General features: G+C 47.0%; 1 protein-coding gene across 1 annotated transcript; it reads left to right on the forward strand.

Moving 5' to 3' along the window:
• The first annotated feature begins 5,941 nt into the window (after positions 1–5,941).
• On the forward strand, positions 5,942–18,751 carry LOC128702470 (uncharacterized). The gene is made up of 4 exons (XM_053796706.2): positions 5,942–6,075; positions 10,840–10,964; positions 11,351–11,540; positions 15,983–18,751. Exons 2-4 carry the CDS (start codon positions 10,840–10,842, stop codon positions 17,990–17,992), a joined length of 2,325 nt encoding a protein of 774 aa, XP_053652681.2. The 5' UTR covers positions 5,942–6,075; the 3' UTR covers positions 17,993–18,751.
• Positions 18,752–18,966: the final 215 nt, after the last annotated feature.

The following is an 18,966-nucleotide window of genomic DNA, read 5'->3' on the forward strand; positions in this document are numbered from 1 at the left end:
GGTTTTGGTTCTCGACCTTTACTGCTAAAACTTCCACTACGTCATTTGAGGCATTAAGCAGTTCTGTGCAAACAAGTGACTCTGCAATGTACAGGCCAACCCCCCCCTTTTGCCTGTTCACTCTGTCACATCTGTATAGGTTGTAACCTGGGATCCATACTTCGTTGTCCAAGTGATCCTTTATGTGGGTCTCAGTGAAAGCCGCGAACATTGCCTTTGCCTCTGCAAGCAGTCCTCTGTAGCAGTTTGGGTAATTGATTGTTGAATACGTTGAATTTGTGTGTCTATGTCTGATACTGGTCTATTGTCATAGTTGTGTGTGAGATCAAGAGTGTTTAGGCGTTGTTTGAACAGATCCCAGTCCGCCTGAGAATAAGCTGGAGAGGGGCGAACTGGAATGAGTATAGGATTTGAGGAAATATGCAAAATGATAGGAATGTGGTCAGATCCAGAGAGCGGTCCTGGTGTTGTGTAGTGATGTAAGCGATTACTAGCTCTGTTTGTAAAAATTTTATCAGGGGTGCCTTGGCCATTGTGTGTATAGACTGTTGGGAAGTAAGGTCCGAGGTGTATGAGATGTTTCTGTGTTACAAGTGTATGAAGTTGCCTTCCATGCAAATTTGTGGAGTTGTCATGGAAGTCTGTGTGTTTGGTATTGAGGTCGGCAAGTAGGTATACAGGGAGATGTGTATGATTAAAAAGAATGGTTAAATCATGAATGTTAATGTTTTGGTGGGGTCTGGTATATGTCGTGTACAGGATGATGGGTCCGTGTATCGTGTAAATTTTCACAGCCATGCTGTGAGAATATGTAAATGGAAGGGATAAGAACTCATGTTTTATTGTACTTTTAACAAGAATAGCTACGCCATTCCAGTGTTCGGCAGGAGATTGACGGGCTGTATATCCTAAGTGTCTGACACGTTGATCATCACGTACACACGTGCTGTTTAATAACAACACGTCTGGTTGTTCTGATTCAACGAGGTCAGCAAGAATGTATTTGTTTGCGTTATAAGCTCTTATATTAAATTGAATAACCTTAAGGGCCATGGTGGGGGTTACTTGAAGGTCGAAATTGTAAGTCCTTCCTATTTTTATCGTGCTAACCCAGCACCTGATCTATATTTGGTCGGTTGTGTTTTACGGTTTCTGGATTGAGAACGGGAAGGGGAAGGTGAGAGGGGCCTGGAGTAGGAGGTGGGACTAGGTGTAGTGTTAAGATGAGAGGATGAGTTGGGGCGAGAGGGAGAGGGCGAGGGCGGGGCTTGATTCATTAAGTGCTGAACTTTTACCAGACAGTCGTCGAATCCGGGAGAGTTGGTACACTGTTGTATCATAATAGGAGGTCGAGACTTGAGAGTAGGAGAACGAGAAGGACGAGTAGAGGAAGAAGGAGGTTGAGATCGTTTGGTGTTGGAGCCAGAACTGGTGGAAGGATTAGGACAGGATTTTGGCATATGGGTGGAAGGAGAAGGGTCTGCCTGAGTAGAAGCTTGAAGAGGAGTTTCTGGAGTGGAGAGAGAGGAGTTGGGAAAAAGTTCATCCTTAGGAAGAAAGAAATCAGGAGGGAAAATGATGGGGTCAAAATTGTTGGCTTTCAAAAGATCATTCAGCATCGTTGGATAGTTGGCACTTTTAAATGCTTTATGACAGTATACAGCAGTGAGCACAATGGTCTCAAGGATATTAGATTGTTTTGAGAATGAAGAGGCCGAGGGAAGGTTGGTTTGTGCAGCAGCAGCATAGGAAGGATAAGCTGTAGAAGTGGTAGCAGGAGGAACATAAGAGTTTGGTTGGTAAGTGGATGAGGATGTTGTCTGTGTTTGTGAGCGTGGAGTCAAGACTGGGCTTGGGAGGTTCAGAGGTTGGTCTTTCCGTAATGAAGACACATATTCCTTACGAGTAGGGCAGTTGAAAGAAGTAGCAGAATGTGACTGAGAGCAGTGCAAACATTTTGGAGGGTTGGTACATTTTTGCCATGTGTGGCCTGGAGAAGAACACTTGGAACACAGCTGTTGCTTGTCACAAGTATTCTTTAGATGTCCAAACTCAAGGGATTTGTAGCACCGATGAATAGCGACATAGTTAGGTAGAAACAATGAAGTAGGTGGAATAAGAAAGTAGTTAGCTCGAACACCATGTTTGAACAGTTTATCAGCCTCATCTGGAGTGGAACATCTGATCTTAAGGATATTTGAGCGTTCAGGATGGAAAAGTTCCTCAACTGTGACTTGATTTTGAGTTGAAATGTCTGTCATCAAGGCGTCTTTGTTTTGGGTGTATTCGTTTAGCAGTGACGAGTCAACAAATTTTGCCACGACTGTACTCCTGGCCTTTTGATCAGGAGCCCAATCGATAGCAAAACCTGCCTGAAAGAGCTTTTCTCGGACTTCCTTACTTGTACATAGGTCATAGTTGATAGGATCAAGATTAACCTTACATCCGGTATGGGTCTTGAAGATGTTTATCACCCGAGCCTGGGTAATGTTGAAAAAGGTAGAGGCATAGTCAATCGTATCCTTGTCAGCTTTAGAGTACTCTAACATCAAGGCCATTGTCGGAAAACTGGGTCTCTGTGCAGTTGCCATGATGACAACAGCACAGGTGGATATGCCGCTTGAATCGTGAGTGGCGTCTAAGGGGCATCAAGTGCGTAATTCTGACAGATCATGTTTGTGTTGTAAGTGTACCTGCCAAGATTAGGCTTCCCGTGCGTTAATTACAAGGAATGCAGCCACGGGCACCGGACCAGACGAATACTCCCACCGACGCAGGAGCAGGTCCAGCCGATCCAGAAAAAAAGAAGAAAATTTTAGAGGAGAGAAAGGTGCTGGTGTCTTCAGATCGATATAGTCAAGCTGATCCACTGTGTGGGGATCTTTAACCACCTCAGTGAAGAGGGCTTGACTGGCCTCTGAGGAGATTACCGGGTGGCCCGGTGGCCCGGTGGCTAAAGCTCCCGCTTCACACGCGGAGGGCCAGGGTTCGATTCCCGGCGGGTGGAAACATTTCGACACGTTTCCTTACACTTGTTGTCCTGTTCACCTAGCAGCAAATAGGTACCTGGGTGTTAGTCGACTGGTGTGGGTCGCATCCTGGGGGACAAGATTAAGGACCCCAATGGAAATAAGTTAGACAGTCCTCGATGACGCACTGACTTTCTTGGGTTATCCTGGGTGGCTAACCCTCCGGGGTTAAAAATCCGAACGAAATCTTATCTTATCTTATCTTAACAGACAGCTAAACCCGTGTCACACAAAAAAAAGATATTGGTTTAAAAAAAAAGCTGTCTAATTCTCAAAGATGCCTTCAGAGCCGAACATGAGTAAGAGGATGTCGGTATGCAAGGATTACACATACACAGAGTGCATAGGTGTGGTCGTGATGCTCTTGAAAGTGGACCCCCGCTTAACGATCACCTCCCAATGCGACCAATTATGTAAGTGTATTTATGTAAGTGCATTTGTACGTGTATGTTTGGGGGTCTGAAATGGACTAATCTACTTCACAATATTCCTTATGGGAACAAATTCGGTCAGTACTGGCACCTGAACATACTGCTGGAGTGAAAAAATATCGTTAACCGGGGGTCCACTGTATACCAGCAGGTAACATCCAACAGGTTGAGGTGGGAAGACTTCAGCCAGCTGCAAGAGTCCAGAGGCCAACGGTCTGCCCTGGGGCAGGCAGCCAGCGACGGTCTGCCCTGGGGCAGGCAGCCAGCGACGGTCTGCCCTGGGGCAGGCAGCCAGCGACGGTCTGCCCTGGGGCAGGCAGCCAGCGACGGTTTGCCCTGGGGCAGGCAGCAGCGACGCACCAAGTCCTGGAGCCAATTATTATTATAATCAAGGGGAAGCGCTAAACCCGGAGGATTATACAGCGCCTGGGGGGGGGATGTGGAAGGCATTCAGGCTTAATTCGGGTAACTGGAGCACAGATCCAATTTCCTAAATCAAGAGCCCCTCACCAACATCAAGGAACCTTCCTTGAGGGGTCCTGGAGCCAAGATGAAGACTTTCCAGAAATCAACCAATCAGGTAATGTCTTCTTAAAACAAGAAAATCAATGCTATTTTTCCTTAACAAACAGACCAAAAGCTTCTTCCAGCAAGTGGATCGCAAGGCAGCCAATCAGGAGCAAGCAAAGCATGCAGCCAATCAGGAGCAAGCAAAGCATGCAGCCAATCAGGAGCAAGCAAAGCATACAGCCAATCAGGAGCAAGCAAAGCATGCAGCCAATCAGGAGCAAGCAAAGCATACAGCCAATCAGGAGCAAGCAAAGCATGCAGCCAATCAGGAGCAAACAAAGCATACAGCCAATCAGGAGCAAGCAAAGCATGCAACCAATCAGGAGCAAGCAAAGCATGCAGCCAATCAGGAGCAAGCAAAGCATGCAACCAATCAGGAGCAAGCAAAGCATGCAGCCAATCAGGAGCAAGCAAAGCATGCAGCCAATCAGGAGCAAGCAAAGCATGCAGCCAATCAGGAGCAAGCAAAGCATACAGCCAATCAGGAGCAAGCAAAGCATGCAGCCAATCAGGAGCAAGCAAAGCATGCAGCCAATCAGGAGCAAGCAAAGCATGCAGCCAATCAGGAGCAAGCAAAGCATGCAGCCAATCAGGAGCAAGCAAAGCATGCAGCCAATCAGGAGCAAGCAAAGCATGCAGCCAATCAGGAGCAAGCAAAGCCTGCAGCCAATCAGGAGCAAGTACGTCTAACCAATCCGCTTTTTTGGAGACTGTTATATTATTTTATTTATTATTTTATTATTTTTTAGTTCTATAAATCAATGGAAAGTCTAATAAAAATAATTAAAAAAATAATAATATTTATTTGGTTCGTTTTATTTAAAAAAATAATAATAAATATTACTGAATTTTGGAAAAAAGTAATAAATTATTCATTTTTATTTATTTTTATTTGTCAGAAATATATGAAAAAATTATAAAAAATATTTTATTGTTTTATATTAATAATAAGAATAAATTCCAATAATAATAATAATAATAATAATAATAATAATAATTAATATATATTAATAATAATAATAATTAATATATATTAATAATAATAATAATAATAATAATAATTAATATATATTAATAATAATAATAATAATAATAATAATTAATATATATTAATAATAATAATAATAATAATAATAATTAATATATATTAATAATAATAATAATAATAATAATTAATATATAATAATAATAATAATTAATATATAATAATAATAATAATAATAATTAATATATAATAATAATAATAATAATTAATATATAATAATAATTAATATATAATAATAATAATAATAATAATAATAAATATTAATAATAATAATAATAATAATAATAATTAATATATAATAATAATAATTAATATATAATAATAATAATAATAATAATTAATATATAATAATAATAATAAATATTAATAATAATAATAATAATAATAATAATAATTAATATATATTAATAATAATAATAATAATAATAATAATAATAATAATTAATATATAATAATAATAATAATTAATATATAATAATAATAATAATAATTAATATATAATAATAATTAATATATAATAATAATAATAATAAATATTAATAATAATAATAATAATAATAATAATTAATATATATTAATAATAATAATAATAATAATAATAATTAATAATAATAATAATAATAATAATAATAATAATAATCATAGAAAACGGGAGTTTGTAAACAGAGAGACGTAGACTAAAAAAAATATTTTTGTTTTCTCACCAATTTATGACATAATTAAAGGCATTTAAGGCAAATATCCCTGAGATATAATCATGGGGCGACAGGCAATAATCATGGGGGGACATATGGGGGGAATTTTTTGAGGCCTATAAAATGTAACTAAAAATAACCCGGTTGTCTCTTCAGTCTATTTTCGGATAGATAAAATGGCCGCCAGGACGATAGATATATTTTTGTGACGCATTTTTTAGTGTTTTTGGGGCGATATATAGTGTTTTTGAGGTGATATAGGCCTAGTATAGCCGTTTTTGGGACCCTAGGCCTATCTGGGATGAGTGAGTAGCCAGATTTTTGTTTTCAAAATTATTTTTTTTTTAATTTAGTCAAAATTATATTTTACTGGTCAGTGTATTTACACTGAGGCCCCCGGGGGCGTTGACCCCCCGGAACTCCAGGTATACTCCAGGCAGTGTTGAGTGTGAGTTGAACCTGCCTAGCATGGGCCAGTAGTCCTCCTGCAGTGTTAGGTGTGAGTTGAACCTGCCTAGCATGGGCCAGTAGTCCTCCTGCAGTGTTGGGTGTGAGTTGAGCCTGCCTAGCATGGGCCAGTAGTCCTCCTGCAGTGTTGGATGTAAGTTGAACCTGCCTAGCATGGGCCAGTAGTCCTCCTGCAGTGTTGGGTGTGAGTTGAACTTGCCTAGCATGGGCCAGTAGTCCTCCTGCAGTGTTGGGTGTGAGCTGAACCTGCCTAGCATGGGCCAGTAGTCCTCCTGCAGTGTTGGGTGTGAGTTGAACCTGCCTAGCATGGGCCAGTAGTCCTCCTGCAGTGTTGGGTGTGAGTTGAACCTGCCTAGCATGGGCCAGTAGTCCTCCTGCAGTGTTGGGTGTGAGTTGAACCTGCCTAGCATGGGCCAGTAGTCCTCCTGCAGTGTTGGGTGTGAGTTGAACCTGCCTAACATGGGCCAGTAGTCCTCCTGCAGTGTTGGGTGTGAGTTGAACCTGCCTAGCATTGGCCAGTAGTCCTCCTGCAGTGTTGGGTGTGAGTTGAACCTGCCTAGCATGGGCCAGTAGTCCTCCTGCAGTGTTGGGTGTGAGTTGAACCTGCCTAGCATGGGCCAGTAGTCCTCCTGCAGTGTTGGGTGTGAGTTGAACCTGCCTAGGATGGGCCAGTAGTCCTTTTGCAGTGTTGGGTGTGAGTTGAACCTGCCTAACATGGGCCAGTAGTCCTCCTGCAGTGTTGGGTGTGAGTTGAACCTGCCTAGCAGTGTTGGATGTAAGTTGAATTGGCCAGTAGTCCTCCTGCAGTGTTGGGTGTGAGTTGACCCTGCCTAGCATGGGCCAGTAGTCCTCCTGCAGTGTTGGGTGTGAGTTGAACCTGCCTAGCATGGGCCAGTAGTCCTCCTGCAGTGTTGGGTGTGAGTTGAACCTGCTTAGCATGGGCCAGTTGTCCTCCTGCAGTGTTGGGTGTGAGTTGAACCTGCCTAGCATGGGCCAGTAGTCCTCCTGCAGTGTTGGGTGTGAGCTGAACCTGCTTAGCATGGGCCAGTAGTCCTCCTGCAGTGTTGGGTGTGAGTTGAACCTGCCTAGCATGGGCCAGTAGTCCTGCAGTGTTGGGTGTGAGTTGAACCTGCCTAGCATGGGCCAGTAGTCCTTTTGCAGTGTTGGGTGCGAATTGAACCTGCCTAGCATGGGCCAGTAGTCCTCCTGCAGTGTTGGGTGTGAGTTGAACCTGCCTAGCATTGGCCAGTAGTCCAGTGTTGGGTGTGAGTTGAACCTGCCTATCATGGGCCAGTAGTCCTCCTGCAGTGTTGGGTGTGAGCTGAACCTGCCTAGCATGGGCCAGTAGTCCTCCTGCAGTGTTGGGTGTGAGCTGAACCTGCCTAGCATGGGCCAGTAGTCCTCCTGCAGTGTTGGGTGTGAGTTGAACCTGCCTAGCATGGGCCAGTAGTCCTCCTGCAGTGTTGGGTGTGAGTTGAACCTGCCTAGCATGGGCCAGTAGTCCTCCTGCAGTGTTGGGTGTGAGTTGAACCTGCCTAGCATGGGCCAGTAGTCCTCCTGCAGTGTTGGGTGTGAGTTGAACCTGCCTAGCATGGGCCAGTAGTCCTCCTGCAGTGTTGGGTGTGAGTTGAACCTGCTTAGCATGGGCCAGTAGCCAGTGAGTTGAACCTCTAGCTGGCCAGTAGTCCTCCTGCAGTGTTGGGTGTGAGTTGAACCTGCCTAGCATGGGCCAGTAGTCCTCCTGCAGTGTTGGGTGTGAGTTGAACCTGCCTAGCATGGGCCAGTAGTCCTCCTGCAGTGTTGGGTGTGAGTTGAACCTGCCTAGAATGGGCCAGTAGTCCTCCTGCAGTGTTGGGTGTGAGTTGAACCTGCCTAACATGGGCCAGTAGTCCTCCTGCAGTGTTGGGTGTGAGTTGAACCTGCCTAGCATGGGCCAGTTGTCCTCCTGCAGTGTTGGGTAGGAGTTGAACCTGCCTAGCATGGGCCAGTAGTCCTCCTGCAGTGTTGGGTGTGAGCTGAACCTGCTTAGCATGGGCCAGTAGTCCTCCTGCAGTGTTGGGTGTGAGTTGAACCTGCCTAGCATGGGCCAGTAGTCCTGCAGTGTTGGGTGTGAGTTGAACCTGCCTAGCATGGGCCAGTAGTCCTTTTGCAGTGTTGGGTGCGAATTGAACCTGCCTAGCATGGGCCAGTAGTCCTCCTGCAGTGTTGGGTGTGAGTTGAACCTGCCTAGCATTGGCCAGTAGTCCAGTGTTGGGTGTGAGTTGAACCTGCCTAGCATGGGCAAGTACTGCAGTATTGGTGTGAGTTGAACCTGCCTAGCATGGGCCAGTAGTCCTCCTGCAGTGTTGGGTGTGAGCTGAACCTGCCTAGCATGGGCCAGTAGTCCTCCTGCAGTGTTGGGTGCGAGTTGAACCTGCCTAGCATGGGCCAGTAGTCCTCCTGCAGTGTTGGGTGTGAGTTGAACCTGCCTAGCATGGGCCAGTAGTTCTGCAGTGTTGGGTGCACATTGAACCTGCCTAGCATGGGCCAGTAGTCCTGCAGTGTTGGGTGCGAGTTGAACCTGCCTAGCATGGGCCAGTAGTCCTCCTGCAGTGTTGGGTGTGAGTTGAACCTGCCTAGCATGGGCCAGTAGTTCTGCAGTGTTGGGTGCACATTGAACTTGCCTAACATGGGCCAGTAGTCCTGCAGTGTTGGGTGCGAGTTGAACCTGCCTTGCATGGGCCAGTAGTCCTGCAGTGTTGGGTGTGAGTTGAACCTGCCTAACATGGGCCAGTAGTCCTGCAGTGTTGGGTGTGAGTTGAACCTGCCTAGCGTGGGCCAGTAGTCCTGCAGTGTTGGGTGCGAGTTGAACCTGCCTAGCATGGGCCAGTAGTTCTGCAGTGTTGTGTGTGAGTTGAACCTGCCTAGCATGGGCCAGTACTGCAGTGTTGGGTGTGAGTTGAACCTGCCTAGCATGGGCCAGTAGTCCTCCTGCAGTGTAGGGTGTGAGTTGAACCTGCCTAGCATGGGCCAGTAGTCCTGCAGTGTTGGGTGCGAGTTGAACCTGCCTAGCATGGGCCAGTAGTTCGGCAGTGTTTGGTGCGAGTTGAACCTGTATAGCATGGGCCAGTAGTCCTCCTGCAGTGTTGGGTGTGAGTTGAACCTGCCTAGCATGGCCAGTTGTCCTCCTGCAGTGTTGGGTGTGAGCTGAACCTGCCTAGCATGGGCCAGTAGTCCTCCTGCAGTGTTGGGTGCGAGTTGAACCTGCCTAGCATGGGCCAGTAGTCCTCCTGCAGTGTTGGGTGTGAGTTGAACCTGCCTAGCATGGGCCAGTAGTTCTGCAATGTTGGGTGCGCATTGAACCTGCCTAGCATGGGCCAGTAGTCCTGCAGTGTTGGGTGCGAGTTGAACCTGCCTAGCATGGGCCAGTAGTCCTGCAGTGTTGGGTGTGAGTTGAACCTGCCTAACATGGGCCAGTAGTCCTCCTGCAGTGTTGGGTGTGAGTTGAACCTGCCTAGCGTGCGCCAGTAGTCCTGCAGTGTTGGGTGCGAGTTGAACATGCCTACCATGGGCCAGTAGTTCTGCAGTGTTGGGTGCGAGTTGAACCTGCCTAGCATGGGCCAGTAGTCCTCCTGCAGTGTTGGGTGTGAGTTGAACCTGCCTAGCATGGGCCAGTAGTTCTGCAGTGTTGTGTGTGAGTTGAACCTGCCTAGAATGGGCCAGTAGTCCTGCAGTGTTATGTGCGAATTGAACCTGCCTAGCATGGGCCAGTAGTCCTGCAGTGTTGGGTGTGAGTTGAACCTGCCTAGCATGGGCCAGTAATCCTTTTGCAGTGTTGGGTGTGAATTGAACCTACCTAGCATGGGGCAGTATTTCTGCAGTGTTGGGTGCGAGTTGAATCTGCCTAGCATGGGCCAGTAGTCCTCCTGCAGTGTTGGCTGTGAGTTGAACCTGCCTAGCATGGGCCAGTAGTCCTCCTGCAGTGTTGGGTGTGAGCTGAACCTGCCTAGCATGGGCCAGTAGTCCTTTTGCAGTGTTGGGTGTGAGTTGAACCTGCCTAACATGGGCCAGTAGTCCTCCTGCAGTGTTGGGTGTGAGTTGAATCTGCCTAGCTTGGGCCACTAGTCCTCCTGCAGTGTTGGGTGTGAGGTGAACCTGCCTAGCATGGGCCAGTAGTCCTGCAGTGTTGGGTGTGAGCTGAACCTGCCTAGCATGGGCCAGTAGTCCTCCTGCAGTGTTGGGTGTGAGTTGAACCTTCCAAGCATGAGCTAGTGGTCCTCCTGGTGTGTTGGGTGTGAGCTGAACCTGCCTAGCATGGGCAAGTAGTCCTTTTGTAGTGTTGGGTGTGAGTTGAACCTTCCTAGCATGAGCTAGTGGTCCTCCTGGTGTGTTGGGTGTGAGTTGAACCTTCCTAGCATGAGCTAGTGGTCCTCCTGGTGTGTTGGGTGTGAGTTGAACCTTCCTAGCATGAGCTAATGGTCCTCCTGGTGTGTTGGGTGCGAGTTGAACCTACCTAGCACTAACCTTATCAAGACTGATGGACTGAAGACTGAGGGGACTGATTACCTCAAACATTAGACCGATGAGGCCATTATTTTGTATTTTTTTTCTTTGTTTTGAAGATGGCGTCAGAGAAGATGGAAAAAGACATAAGAGATGAGTGTATTGGTCGTTTGGCTGAGCTGGGCACCCAGAGGGCAGCTCCTGGCCCCTTCCTGGGGGCTATGGTGGCGCCACCTCCTGGAGGGTAAGCTGCCGTGCACTGTTCATATCTATAAATTCCTTTTAATGTTGGAGATATAGACACAAATACAGTATAATACGATGCTATATTGACTACGTTTTGCCCATGCAGTAAGCTTCTTTAGTCAAATATAGAGGCAGCAGTAGTGGCTGGGTGTGAGTTGAACCTGCCTAGCACCAGCCAGTAGTCCTCCAACAGTGTTGGGTATGAGTTGACCCTGCTTAACACCAGCCAGTAGGCCTCCAACAGTGTTGGGTATGAGTTGACCCTGCTTGACACCAGCCAGTAGGCCTCCAACAGTGTTGGGTATGAGTTGACCCTGCTTAACACCAGCCAGTAGGCCTCCTGCAGTGTTCCTTCTTATGCTACTACATAATGTTACCTTGCAGCGAGGGAGGTGGAAAAGGCCGTGACATAAACCTGGAGGATCTTTTATGCACTAAACGAGTGGATGACGTACCAGCAAGAGTGTGGGTGCTGAGTGCAGAGGCTGGAAAAGGCAAGTCAACCATTGCTCGGCGTATTGCCACATCCTGGACCAGCAGTGATCACTTACTCCATGGTCTGGATCATTATCAGGTGAGATGAAAGGCAGAGATAGCCAGATAGATGCAGAGATAATAAGATAGAAGCAAATTTTCTTCAGAATCTGCCAAAAGCACAGTGTCATCAGCAAAAAGCAACTGTGACAACTCCCACCTTGTGTTAGATTCTGTGTATCTTACGCTTCTTGCCAACACCCGGGCATTCACTTCTCTTAAACCATTCTAAAGAAAAGTAGAGATATTCAGATAGAGACAGGGATAGTCAGAGGCATAGATAGTCAGATAGAGGCAGGGATAGTCAGATAGAGGCAGGGATAGTCAGATAGAGGCAGAGATAGTCAGATAGAGGCTGGGATAGTCAGATAGAGGCAGGGATAGTCAGATAGAGGCAGAGATAGTCAGATAGAGGCTGGGATAGTCAGATAGAGGCAGGGATAGTCAGATAGAGGCAGGGATAGTCAGATAGAGGCAGGGATAGTCAGATAGAGGCAGGGATAGTCAGATAGAGGCAGGGATAGTCAGATAGAGGCAGGGATAGTCAGATAGAGGCAGGGATAGTCAGATAGAGGCAGAGATAGTCAGATAGAGGCAGGGATAGTCAGATAGAGGCAGGGATAGTCAGATAGAGGCAGAGATAGTCAGATAGAGGCAGAGATAGTCAGATAGAGGCAGGGATAGTCAGATAGAGGCAGAGATAGTCAGATAGAGGCAGAGATAGTCAGATAGAGGCAGGGATAGTCAGAGGCAGGGATAGTCAGATAGAGGCAGAGATAGTCAGATAGAGGCAGGGATAGTCAGATAGAGGCAGGGATAGTCAGATAGAGGCAGGGATAGTCAGATAGAGGCAGGGATAGTCAGATAGAGGCAGGGATAGTCAGACAGAGGCAGAGATAGTCAGATAGAGGCAGAGATAGTCAGATAGAGGCAGGGATAGTCAGATAGAGGCAGGGATAGTCAGATAGAGGCAGAGATAGTCAGATAGAGGCAGGGATAGTCAGATAGAGGCAGGGATAGTCAGATAGAGGCAGAGATAGTCAGATAGAGGCAGAGATAGTCAGATAGAGGCAGGGATAGTCAGATAGAGGCAGGGATAGTCAGATAGAGGCAGGGATAGTCAGATAGAGGCAGAGATAGTCAAATAGAGGCAGGGATAGTCAGATAGAGGCAGGGATAGTCAGATAGAGGCAGGGATAGTCAGATAGAGGCAGAGATAGTCAGATAGAGGCAGGGATAGTCAGATAGAGGCAGGGATAGTCAGATAGAGGCAGGGATAGTCAGATAGAGGCAGGGATAGTCAGATAGAGGCAGGGATAGTCAGATAGAGGCAGGAATAGTCAGATAGAGGCAGGGATAGTCAGATAGAGGCAGAGATAGTCAGATAGAGGCAGGGATAGTCAGATAGAGGCAGGGATAGTCAGATAGAGGCAGAGATAGTCAGATAGAGGCAGAGATAGTCAGATAGAGGCAGGGATAGTCAGATAGAGGCAGAGATAGTCAGATAGAGGCAGAGATAGTCAGATAGAGGCAGGGATAGTCAGATAGAGGCAGGGATAGTCAGATAGAGGCAGAGATAGTCAGATAGAGGCAGGGATAGTCAGATAGAGGCAGAGATAGTCAGATAGAGGCAGGGATAGTCAGATAGAGGCAGGGATAGTCAGATAGAGGCAGGGATAGTCAGACAGAGGCAGAGATAGTCAGATAGAGGCAGAGATAGTCAGATAGAGGCAGGGATAGTCAGATAGAGGCAGGGATAGTCAGATAGAGGCAGAGATAGTCAGATAGAGGCAGAGATAGTCAGATAGAGGCAGGGATAGTCAGATAGAGGCAGAGATAGTCAGATAGAGGCAGGGATAGTCAGATAGAGGCAGGGATAGTCAGATAGAGGCAGAGATAGTCAGATAGAGGCAGGGATAGTCAGATAGAGGCAGGGATAGTCAGAGGCAGGGATAGTCAGATAGAGGCAGAGATAGTCAGATAGAGGCAGGGATAGTCAGATAGAGGCAGGGATAGTCAGACAGAGGCAGAGATAGTCAGATAGAGGCAGAGATAGTCAGATAGAGGCAGGGATAGTCAGATAGAGGCAGGGATAGTCAGATAGAGGCAGAGATAGTCAGATAGAGGCAGGGATAGTCAGATAGAGGCAGGGATAGTCAGATAGAGGCAGAGATAGTCAGATAGAGGCAGGGATAGTCAGATAGAGGCAGGGATAGTCAGACAGAGGCAGAGATAGTCAGATAGAGGCAGAGATAGTCAGATAGAGGCAGGGATAGTCAGATAGAGGCAGGGATAGTCAGATAGAGGCAGAGATAGTCAGATAGAGGCAGAGATAGTCAGATAGAGGCAGGGATAGTCAGATAGAGGCAGAGATAGTCAGATAGAGGCAGGGATAGTCAGATAGAGGCAGGGATAGTCAGATAGAGGCAGAGATAGTCAGATAGAGGCAGGGATAGTCAGATAGAGGCAGGGATAGTCAGAGGCAGGGATAGTCAGATAGAGGCAGAGATAGTCAGATAGAGGCAGGGATAGTCAGATAGAGGCAGGGATAGTCAGACAGAGGCAGAGATAGTCAGATAGAGGCAGAGATAGTCAGATAGAGGCAGGGATAGTCAGATAGAGGCAGGGATAGTCAGATAGAGGCAGAGATAGTCAGATAGAGGCAGGGATAGTCAGATAGAGGCAGGGATAGTCAGATAGAGGCAGAGATAGTCAGATAGAGGCAGAGATAGTCAGATAGAGGCAGAGATAGTCAGATAGAGGCAGGGATAGTCAGATAGAGGCAGGGATAGTCAGATAGAGGCAGGGATAGTCAGATAGAGGCAGAGATAGTCAGATAGAGGCAGGGATAGTCAGATAGAGGCAGGGATAGTCAGATAGAGGCAGGGATAGTCAGATAGAGGCAGAGATAGTCAGATAGAGGCAGGGATAGTCAGATAGAGGCAGGGATAGTCAGATAGAGGCAGAGATAGTCAGATAGAGGCTGGGATAGTCAGATAGAGGCAGGGATAGTCAGAGGCAGGGATAGTCAGATAGAGGCAGAGATAGTCAGATAGAGGCAGGGATAGTCAGATAGAGGCAGGGATAGTCAGACAGAGGCAGAGATAGTCAGATAGAGGCAGAGATAGTCAGATAGAGGCAGGGATAGTCAGATAGAGGCAGGGATAGTCAGATAGAGGCAGAGATAGTCAGATAGAGGCAGGGATAGTCAGATAGAGGCAGGGATAGTCAGATAGAGGCAGAGATAGTCAGATAGAGGCAGAGATAGTCAGATAGAGGCAGAGATAGTCAGATAGAGGCAGGGATAGTCAGATAGAGGCAGGGATAGTCAGATAGAGGCAGAGATAGTCAGATAGAGGCAGGGATAGTCAGATAGAGGCAGGGATAGTCAGATAGAGGCAGGGATAGTCAGATAGAGGCAGAGATAGTCAGATAGAGGCAGGGATAGTCAGATAGAGGCAGAGATAGTCAGATAGAGGCAGAGATAGTCAGATAGAGGCAGAGATAGTCAGATAGAGGCAGAGATAGTCAGATAGAGGCAGAGATAGTCAGATAGAGGCAGGGATAGTCAGATAGAGGCAGGGATAGTCAGATAGAGGCAGGGATAGTCAGATAGAGGCAGAGATAGTCAGACAGAGGCAGAGATAGTCAGATAGAGGCAGGGATAGTCAGATAGAGGCAGAGATAGTCAGATAGAGGCAGGGATAGTCAGATAGAGGCAGGGATAGTCAGATAGAGGCAGAGATAGTCAGATAGAGGCAGAGATAGTCAGATAGAGGCAGGGATAGTCAGATAGAGGCAGAGATAGTCAGATAGAGGCAGAGATAGTCAGACAGAGGCAGAGATAGTCAGATAGAGGCAGAGATAGTCAGATAGAGGCAGGGATAGTCAGACAGAGGCAGAGATAGTCAGATAGAGGCAGATATAGTCAGACAGAGGCAGAGATAGTCAGATAGAGGCAGGGATAGTCAGACAGAGGCAAAGATAGTCAGACAGAGGCAGAGATAGTCAGACAGAGGCAGAGATAGTCAGACAGAGGCAGAGATAGTCAGACAGAGGCAGAGATAGTCAGGAAGAATCAGAGTTAGAAAGGATACTGTGACTAGACATTTTTAAAGTTAGTGTCAATATCAGTTTGACAATCGATGAATTAAACACATGTACAACATCTGAGTATCATCATTTGCAGATGTTTTGCCCACCAGCGGCTTTATTAACACAATACAAGGACGTAATGTGAAGAATTTTATATAGAAACAGGTAATCAGTCCCTCAGCCTTGGAGCTGGTGAACAGCACTGTATTCTTCCAGTGTCTCATTCTTCAGTTCCAGGTTCCACTGCAGAAGTCGAAGTAGTCATGTCAGTGTCTAGCTTAATTCCCCTAGCTATTATTGCTGTCGGCTATCCTGTCAGTGCTCGAGGTATCAACACTGACATTGTTTCTATTGTCTATTGAACTAGGCGGTTTTCCTTCGTTATAGGCACTGTTGGTGCTCAGTGGATCTGCTGTGGCTGCTGACGACTGCTGGGAAGCGGTCAAGACCTTTCTGCTGCAGTCGGTGTCGAAGTGGGGTGCGTCCTGTGTGGCAGAGTGGATGGAATCAGCACAAGTACTTGTGATTATAGACGACTTTATCCCGAAGAAAGCCGGCGAGGAACTGACGGAGGCACTGACGGAGTGGACCCAGGCGTCTTTCCTGCTGCTGACAACGTCAGCTGATGGTGTGGCTACGTCAGCGCTGACGGCCGCTTACGTACCCACCGTTCACATCACCCTGCAGGGGCTAGACAGATGTGACGCCCTGTCTCTGGCGATGCAACACCTTCCTGCTGAGCAGGTGGAGTCGTTTACCAGCTGGCTGGTGGCCAGCTGGTGCCTCGTCTCAGATGTTTTATCATACCCACGGCTAGTTATCTCCACCTGCCTAGCCTGGACACTAGGAAACATCGATGACAGTGTTGTAACTACCACACAGTTGCTGTGGTGCATTGTTGAGTCCCAGGTGTCCCAATGTTGTAATATAAGAGAGGAGGAGATGGCTAGGTGGTTGCTAGTGCTAGGAAAGCTTGCTAGGAGGAGCCTGGAATCTGAAATACACATTAACAGGGAGGAATTGCTGGGTGAAGCTGGGAAGATTTTTCCCAGTGGTGTGGAGGAGGTGGCATTGCTACTACCACTGCCTCTGTCCACATCTGCAGCCTGCCTATCCAGTCTCTCCTTCCCTCATCCACTGACTCAGTTCCTAGCCGCCTGGGACGCTATCCATCAGAACATGCGTGGGACGCCGATGAAGTCGCTGGTGAAGAGGCTACGAGACGAAGACAGTGTGGTGATATACGCTGCGGGACACCTGAACCACATACTGCAACACGACCCTCATTCTCCTGACAACCAGGTGTCTCGCGCCGCCAAGAATCTCGTCCTACACATGGACCGGGCCACGGATCGCTTCGGCTACACTCTCAAAGTTATCCAGGAGTTCCGGGTTCATCCACGGGTTCTCCGCATCATGATGGATGAAGTGGGGCTCCCGAAGATCTGGGAAGTGTCTGATGGGGCTGTGTTGGTGGAGCCTCTCGCTGCCTTACTCCAGCACTCCACCCCTGTGAAAATACATGTTTCGGTGGAGAGAAAGTGCCTGGCACCGGATCTAGGTGGCGTTGTGGCACTGCTAGCAGGAACGTCCATTCCCATGTTCCTAGCAGAGATGAATCACTTGCAATGGGGCAGTTCTGACACCACTGACAATCTGGTTAGTGTCATACAACGAGGCAACCAACAGCTGCAAGACTTTATTGGTTGCCTAAACGCTGAGACCATCAAATCTCTGTGTGGTTGGCAAGCCACCAGAAACTTGGTGTGTTTGAGAGTTAGAGTGACGGATAGGGAGTCAGTTGAAGCCATACTAAGGAGTCCATCGGAGTTGCCTTCTCTCTTGTGGCTAGAAGTGGACTTCGACTTGCCTCTGGACGACCTCAACAATACATCGTTGACCCCTGTCAACACTCCCCTTATGGATGTCTGCTTTAGAGACATCACTGACAGAGATGTCCCCTTGGTATGCCAGTTACTAGAGCACATAAGAATTAGATACTCTGGAGTGCACCTCATGTGTTGTAGCCTAACACCTCAGGGTGTGAGGGAGATACTAAAGTATTTCTACAGACGAGGCATGTACATGACGGCAGATGCCAGCGCTATCGCCCGCTATCGCCGCTGGAGATTCCCCGCTCTCGACACAGTGCCCAAGACGGAGACCCTGACTGACGACAAGGTACAACACCTGCTGGGGTACGACGACAGATACCACTACAGCGACAACGAGGCACGAACTAGCGTCCTAGCTACCCGCCTGGAGGCCAACACCTTAGCTAACTTTTTTGAGGCACTCCAGGACCTGGTCTACTTCCGCTTCGTCTGTGCCAACTTAAGTGTTGTGAAGAACACAGATGGCACCACAGAAGTCAAGGATCTCCTAGGATACCAATAAGAGGTCAAGAATCTCCTAGGATGCCTATAAGAGGACAAGAATCTCCTAGGATACCTATAGGAGGTCCAGGATCTCCTAGAATACCTATAAGAGGTCAAGAATCTCCTAGGATGCCTATAAGAGGACAAGAATCTCCTAGGATACCTATAGGAGGTCAAGGATCTCCTGGGATACCTATAATGGTGAAGGATCTCCTAGAATACCTATAAGAGGTCAAGAATCTCCTAGGATGCCTATAAGAGGACAAGAATCTCCTAGGATACCTATAGGAGGTCCAGGATCTCCTAGAATACCTATAAGAGGTCAAGAATCTCCTAGGATGCCTGTAAGAGGACAAGAATCTCCTAGGATACCTATAGGAGGTCAAGGATCTAGGATACCTATAATGGTGAAGGATCTCCTAGAATACCTATAAGAGGTCAAGAATCTCCTAGGATGCCTATAAGAGGACAAGAATCTCCTAGGATACCTATAGGAGGTCCAGGATCTCCTAGAATACCTATAAGAGGTCAAGAATCTCCTAGGATGCCTGTAAGAGGACAAGAATCTCCTAGGATACCTATAGGAGGTCAAGGATCTAGGATACCTATAATGGTGAAGGATCTCCTAGGATACCAATAAGAGGTCAAGGATCTCCTAGGATGCCTATAAGAGGTCAAGGATCTCCTGGGATAATAATAATAATTGTGATACAAATGCTCAATAATCTAGTCATAATAATAATTGTGATATAATTACTCAATAATCTATTGATAATAAAAAAATGATCTTCGAAGCAACTTTAATGACCCTGGTGTAGTAGATAGACTTCAAACCCTGTGGCATACTAAGGGTACGTTACATTGTATTCATGGCTCCCTTGTTACCTGGAGTATACCTGGAGGGTATTTTGGGGGTCAGAGTCCCGTGGCCTGGTCCATGACCAGGCCTCGTGGTGGATTAGGGCCTGATGAACCAGACTGTTACTGCTGGCT

This window comes from Cherax quadricarinatus, chromosome 98 (genome assembly GCF_038502225.1).
Source record: "Cherax quadricarinatus isolate ZL_2023a chromosome 98, ASM3850222v1, whole genome shotgun sequence".
Lineage (NCBI taxonomy): Eukaryota > Metazoa > Arthropoda > Malacostraca > Decapoda > Parastacidae > Cherax > Cherax quadricarinatus.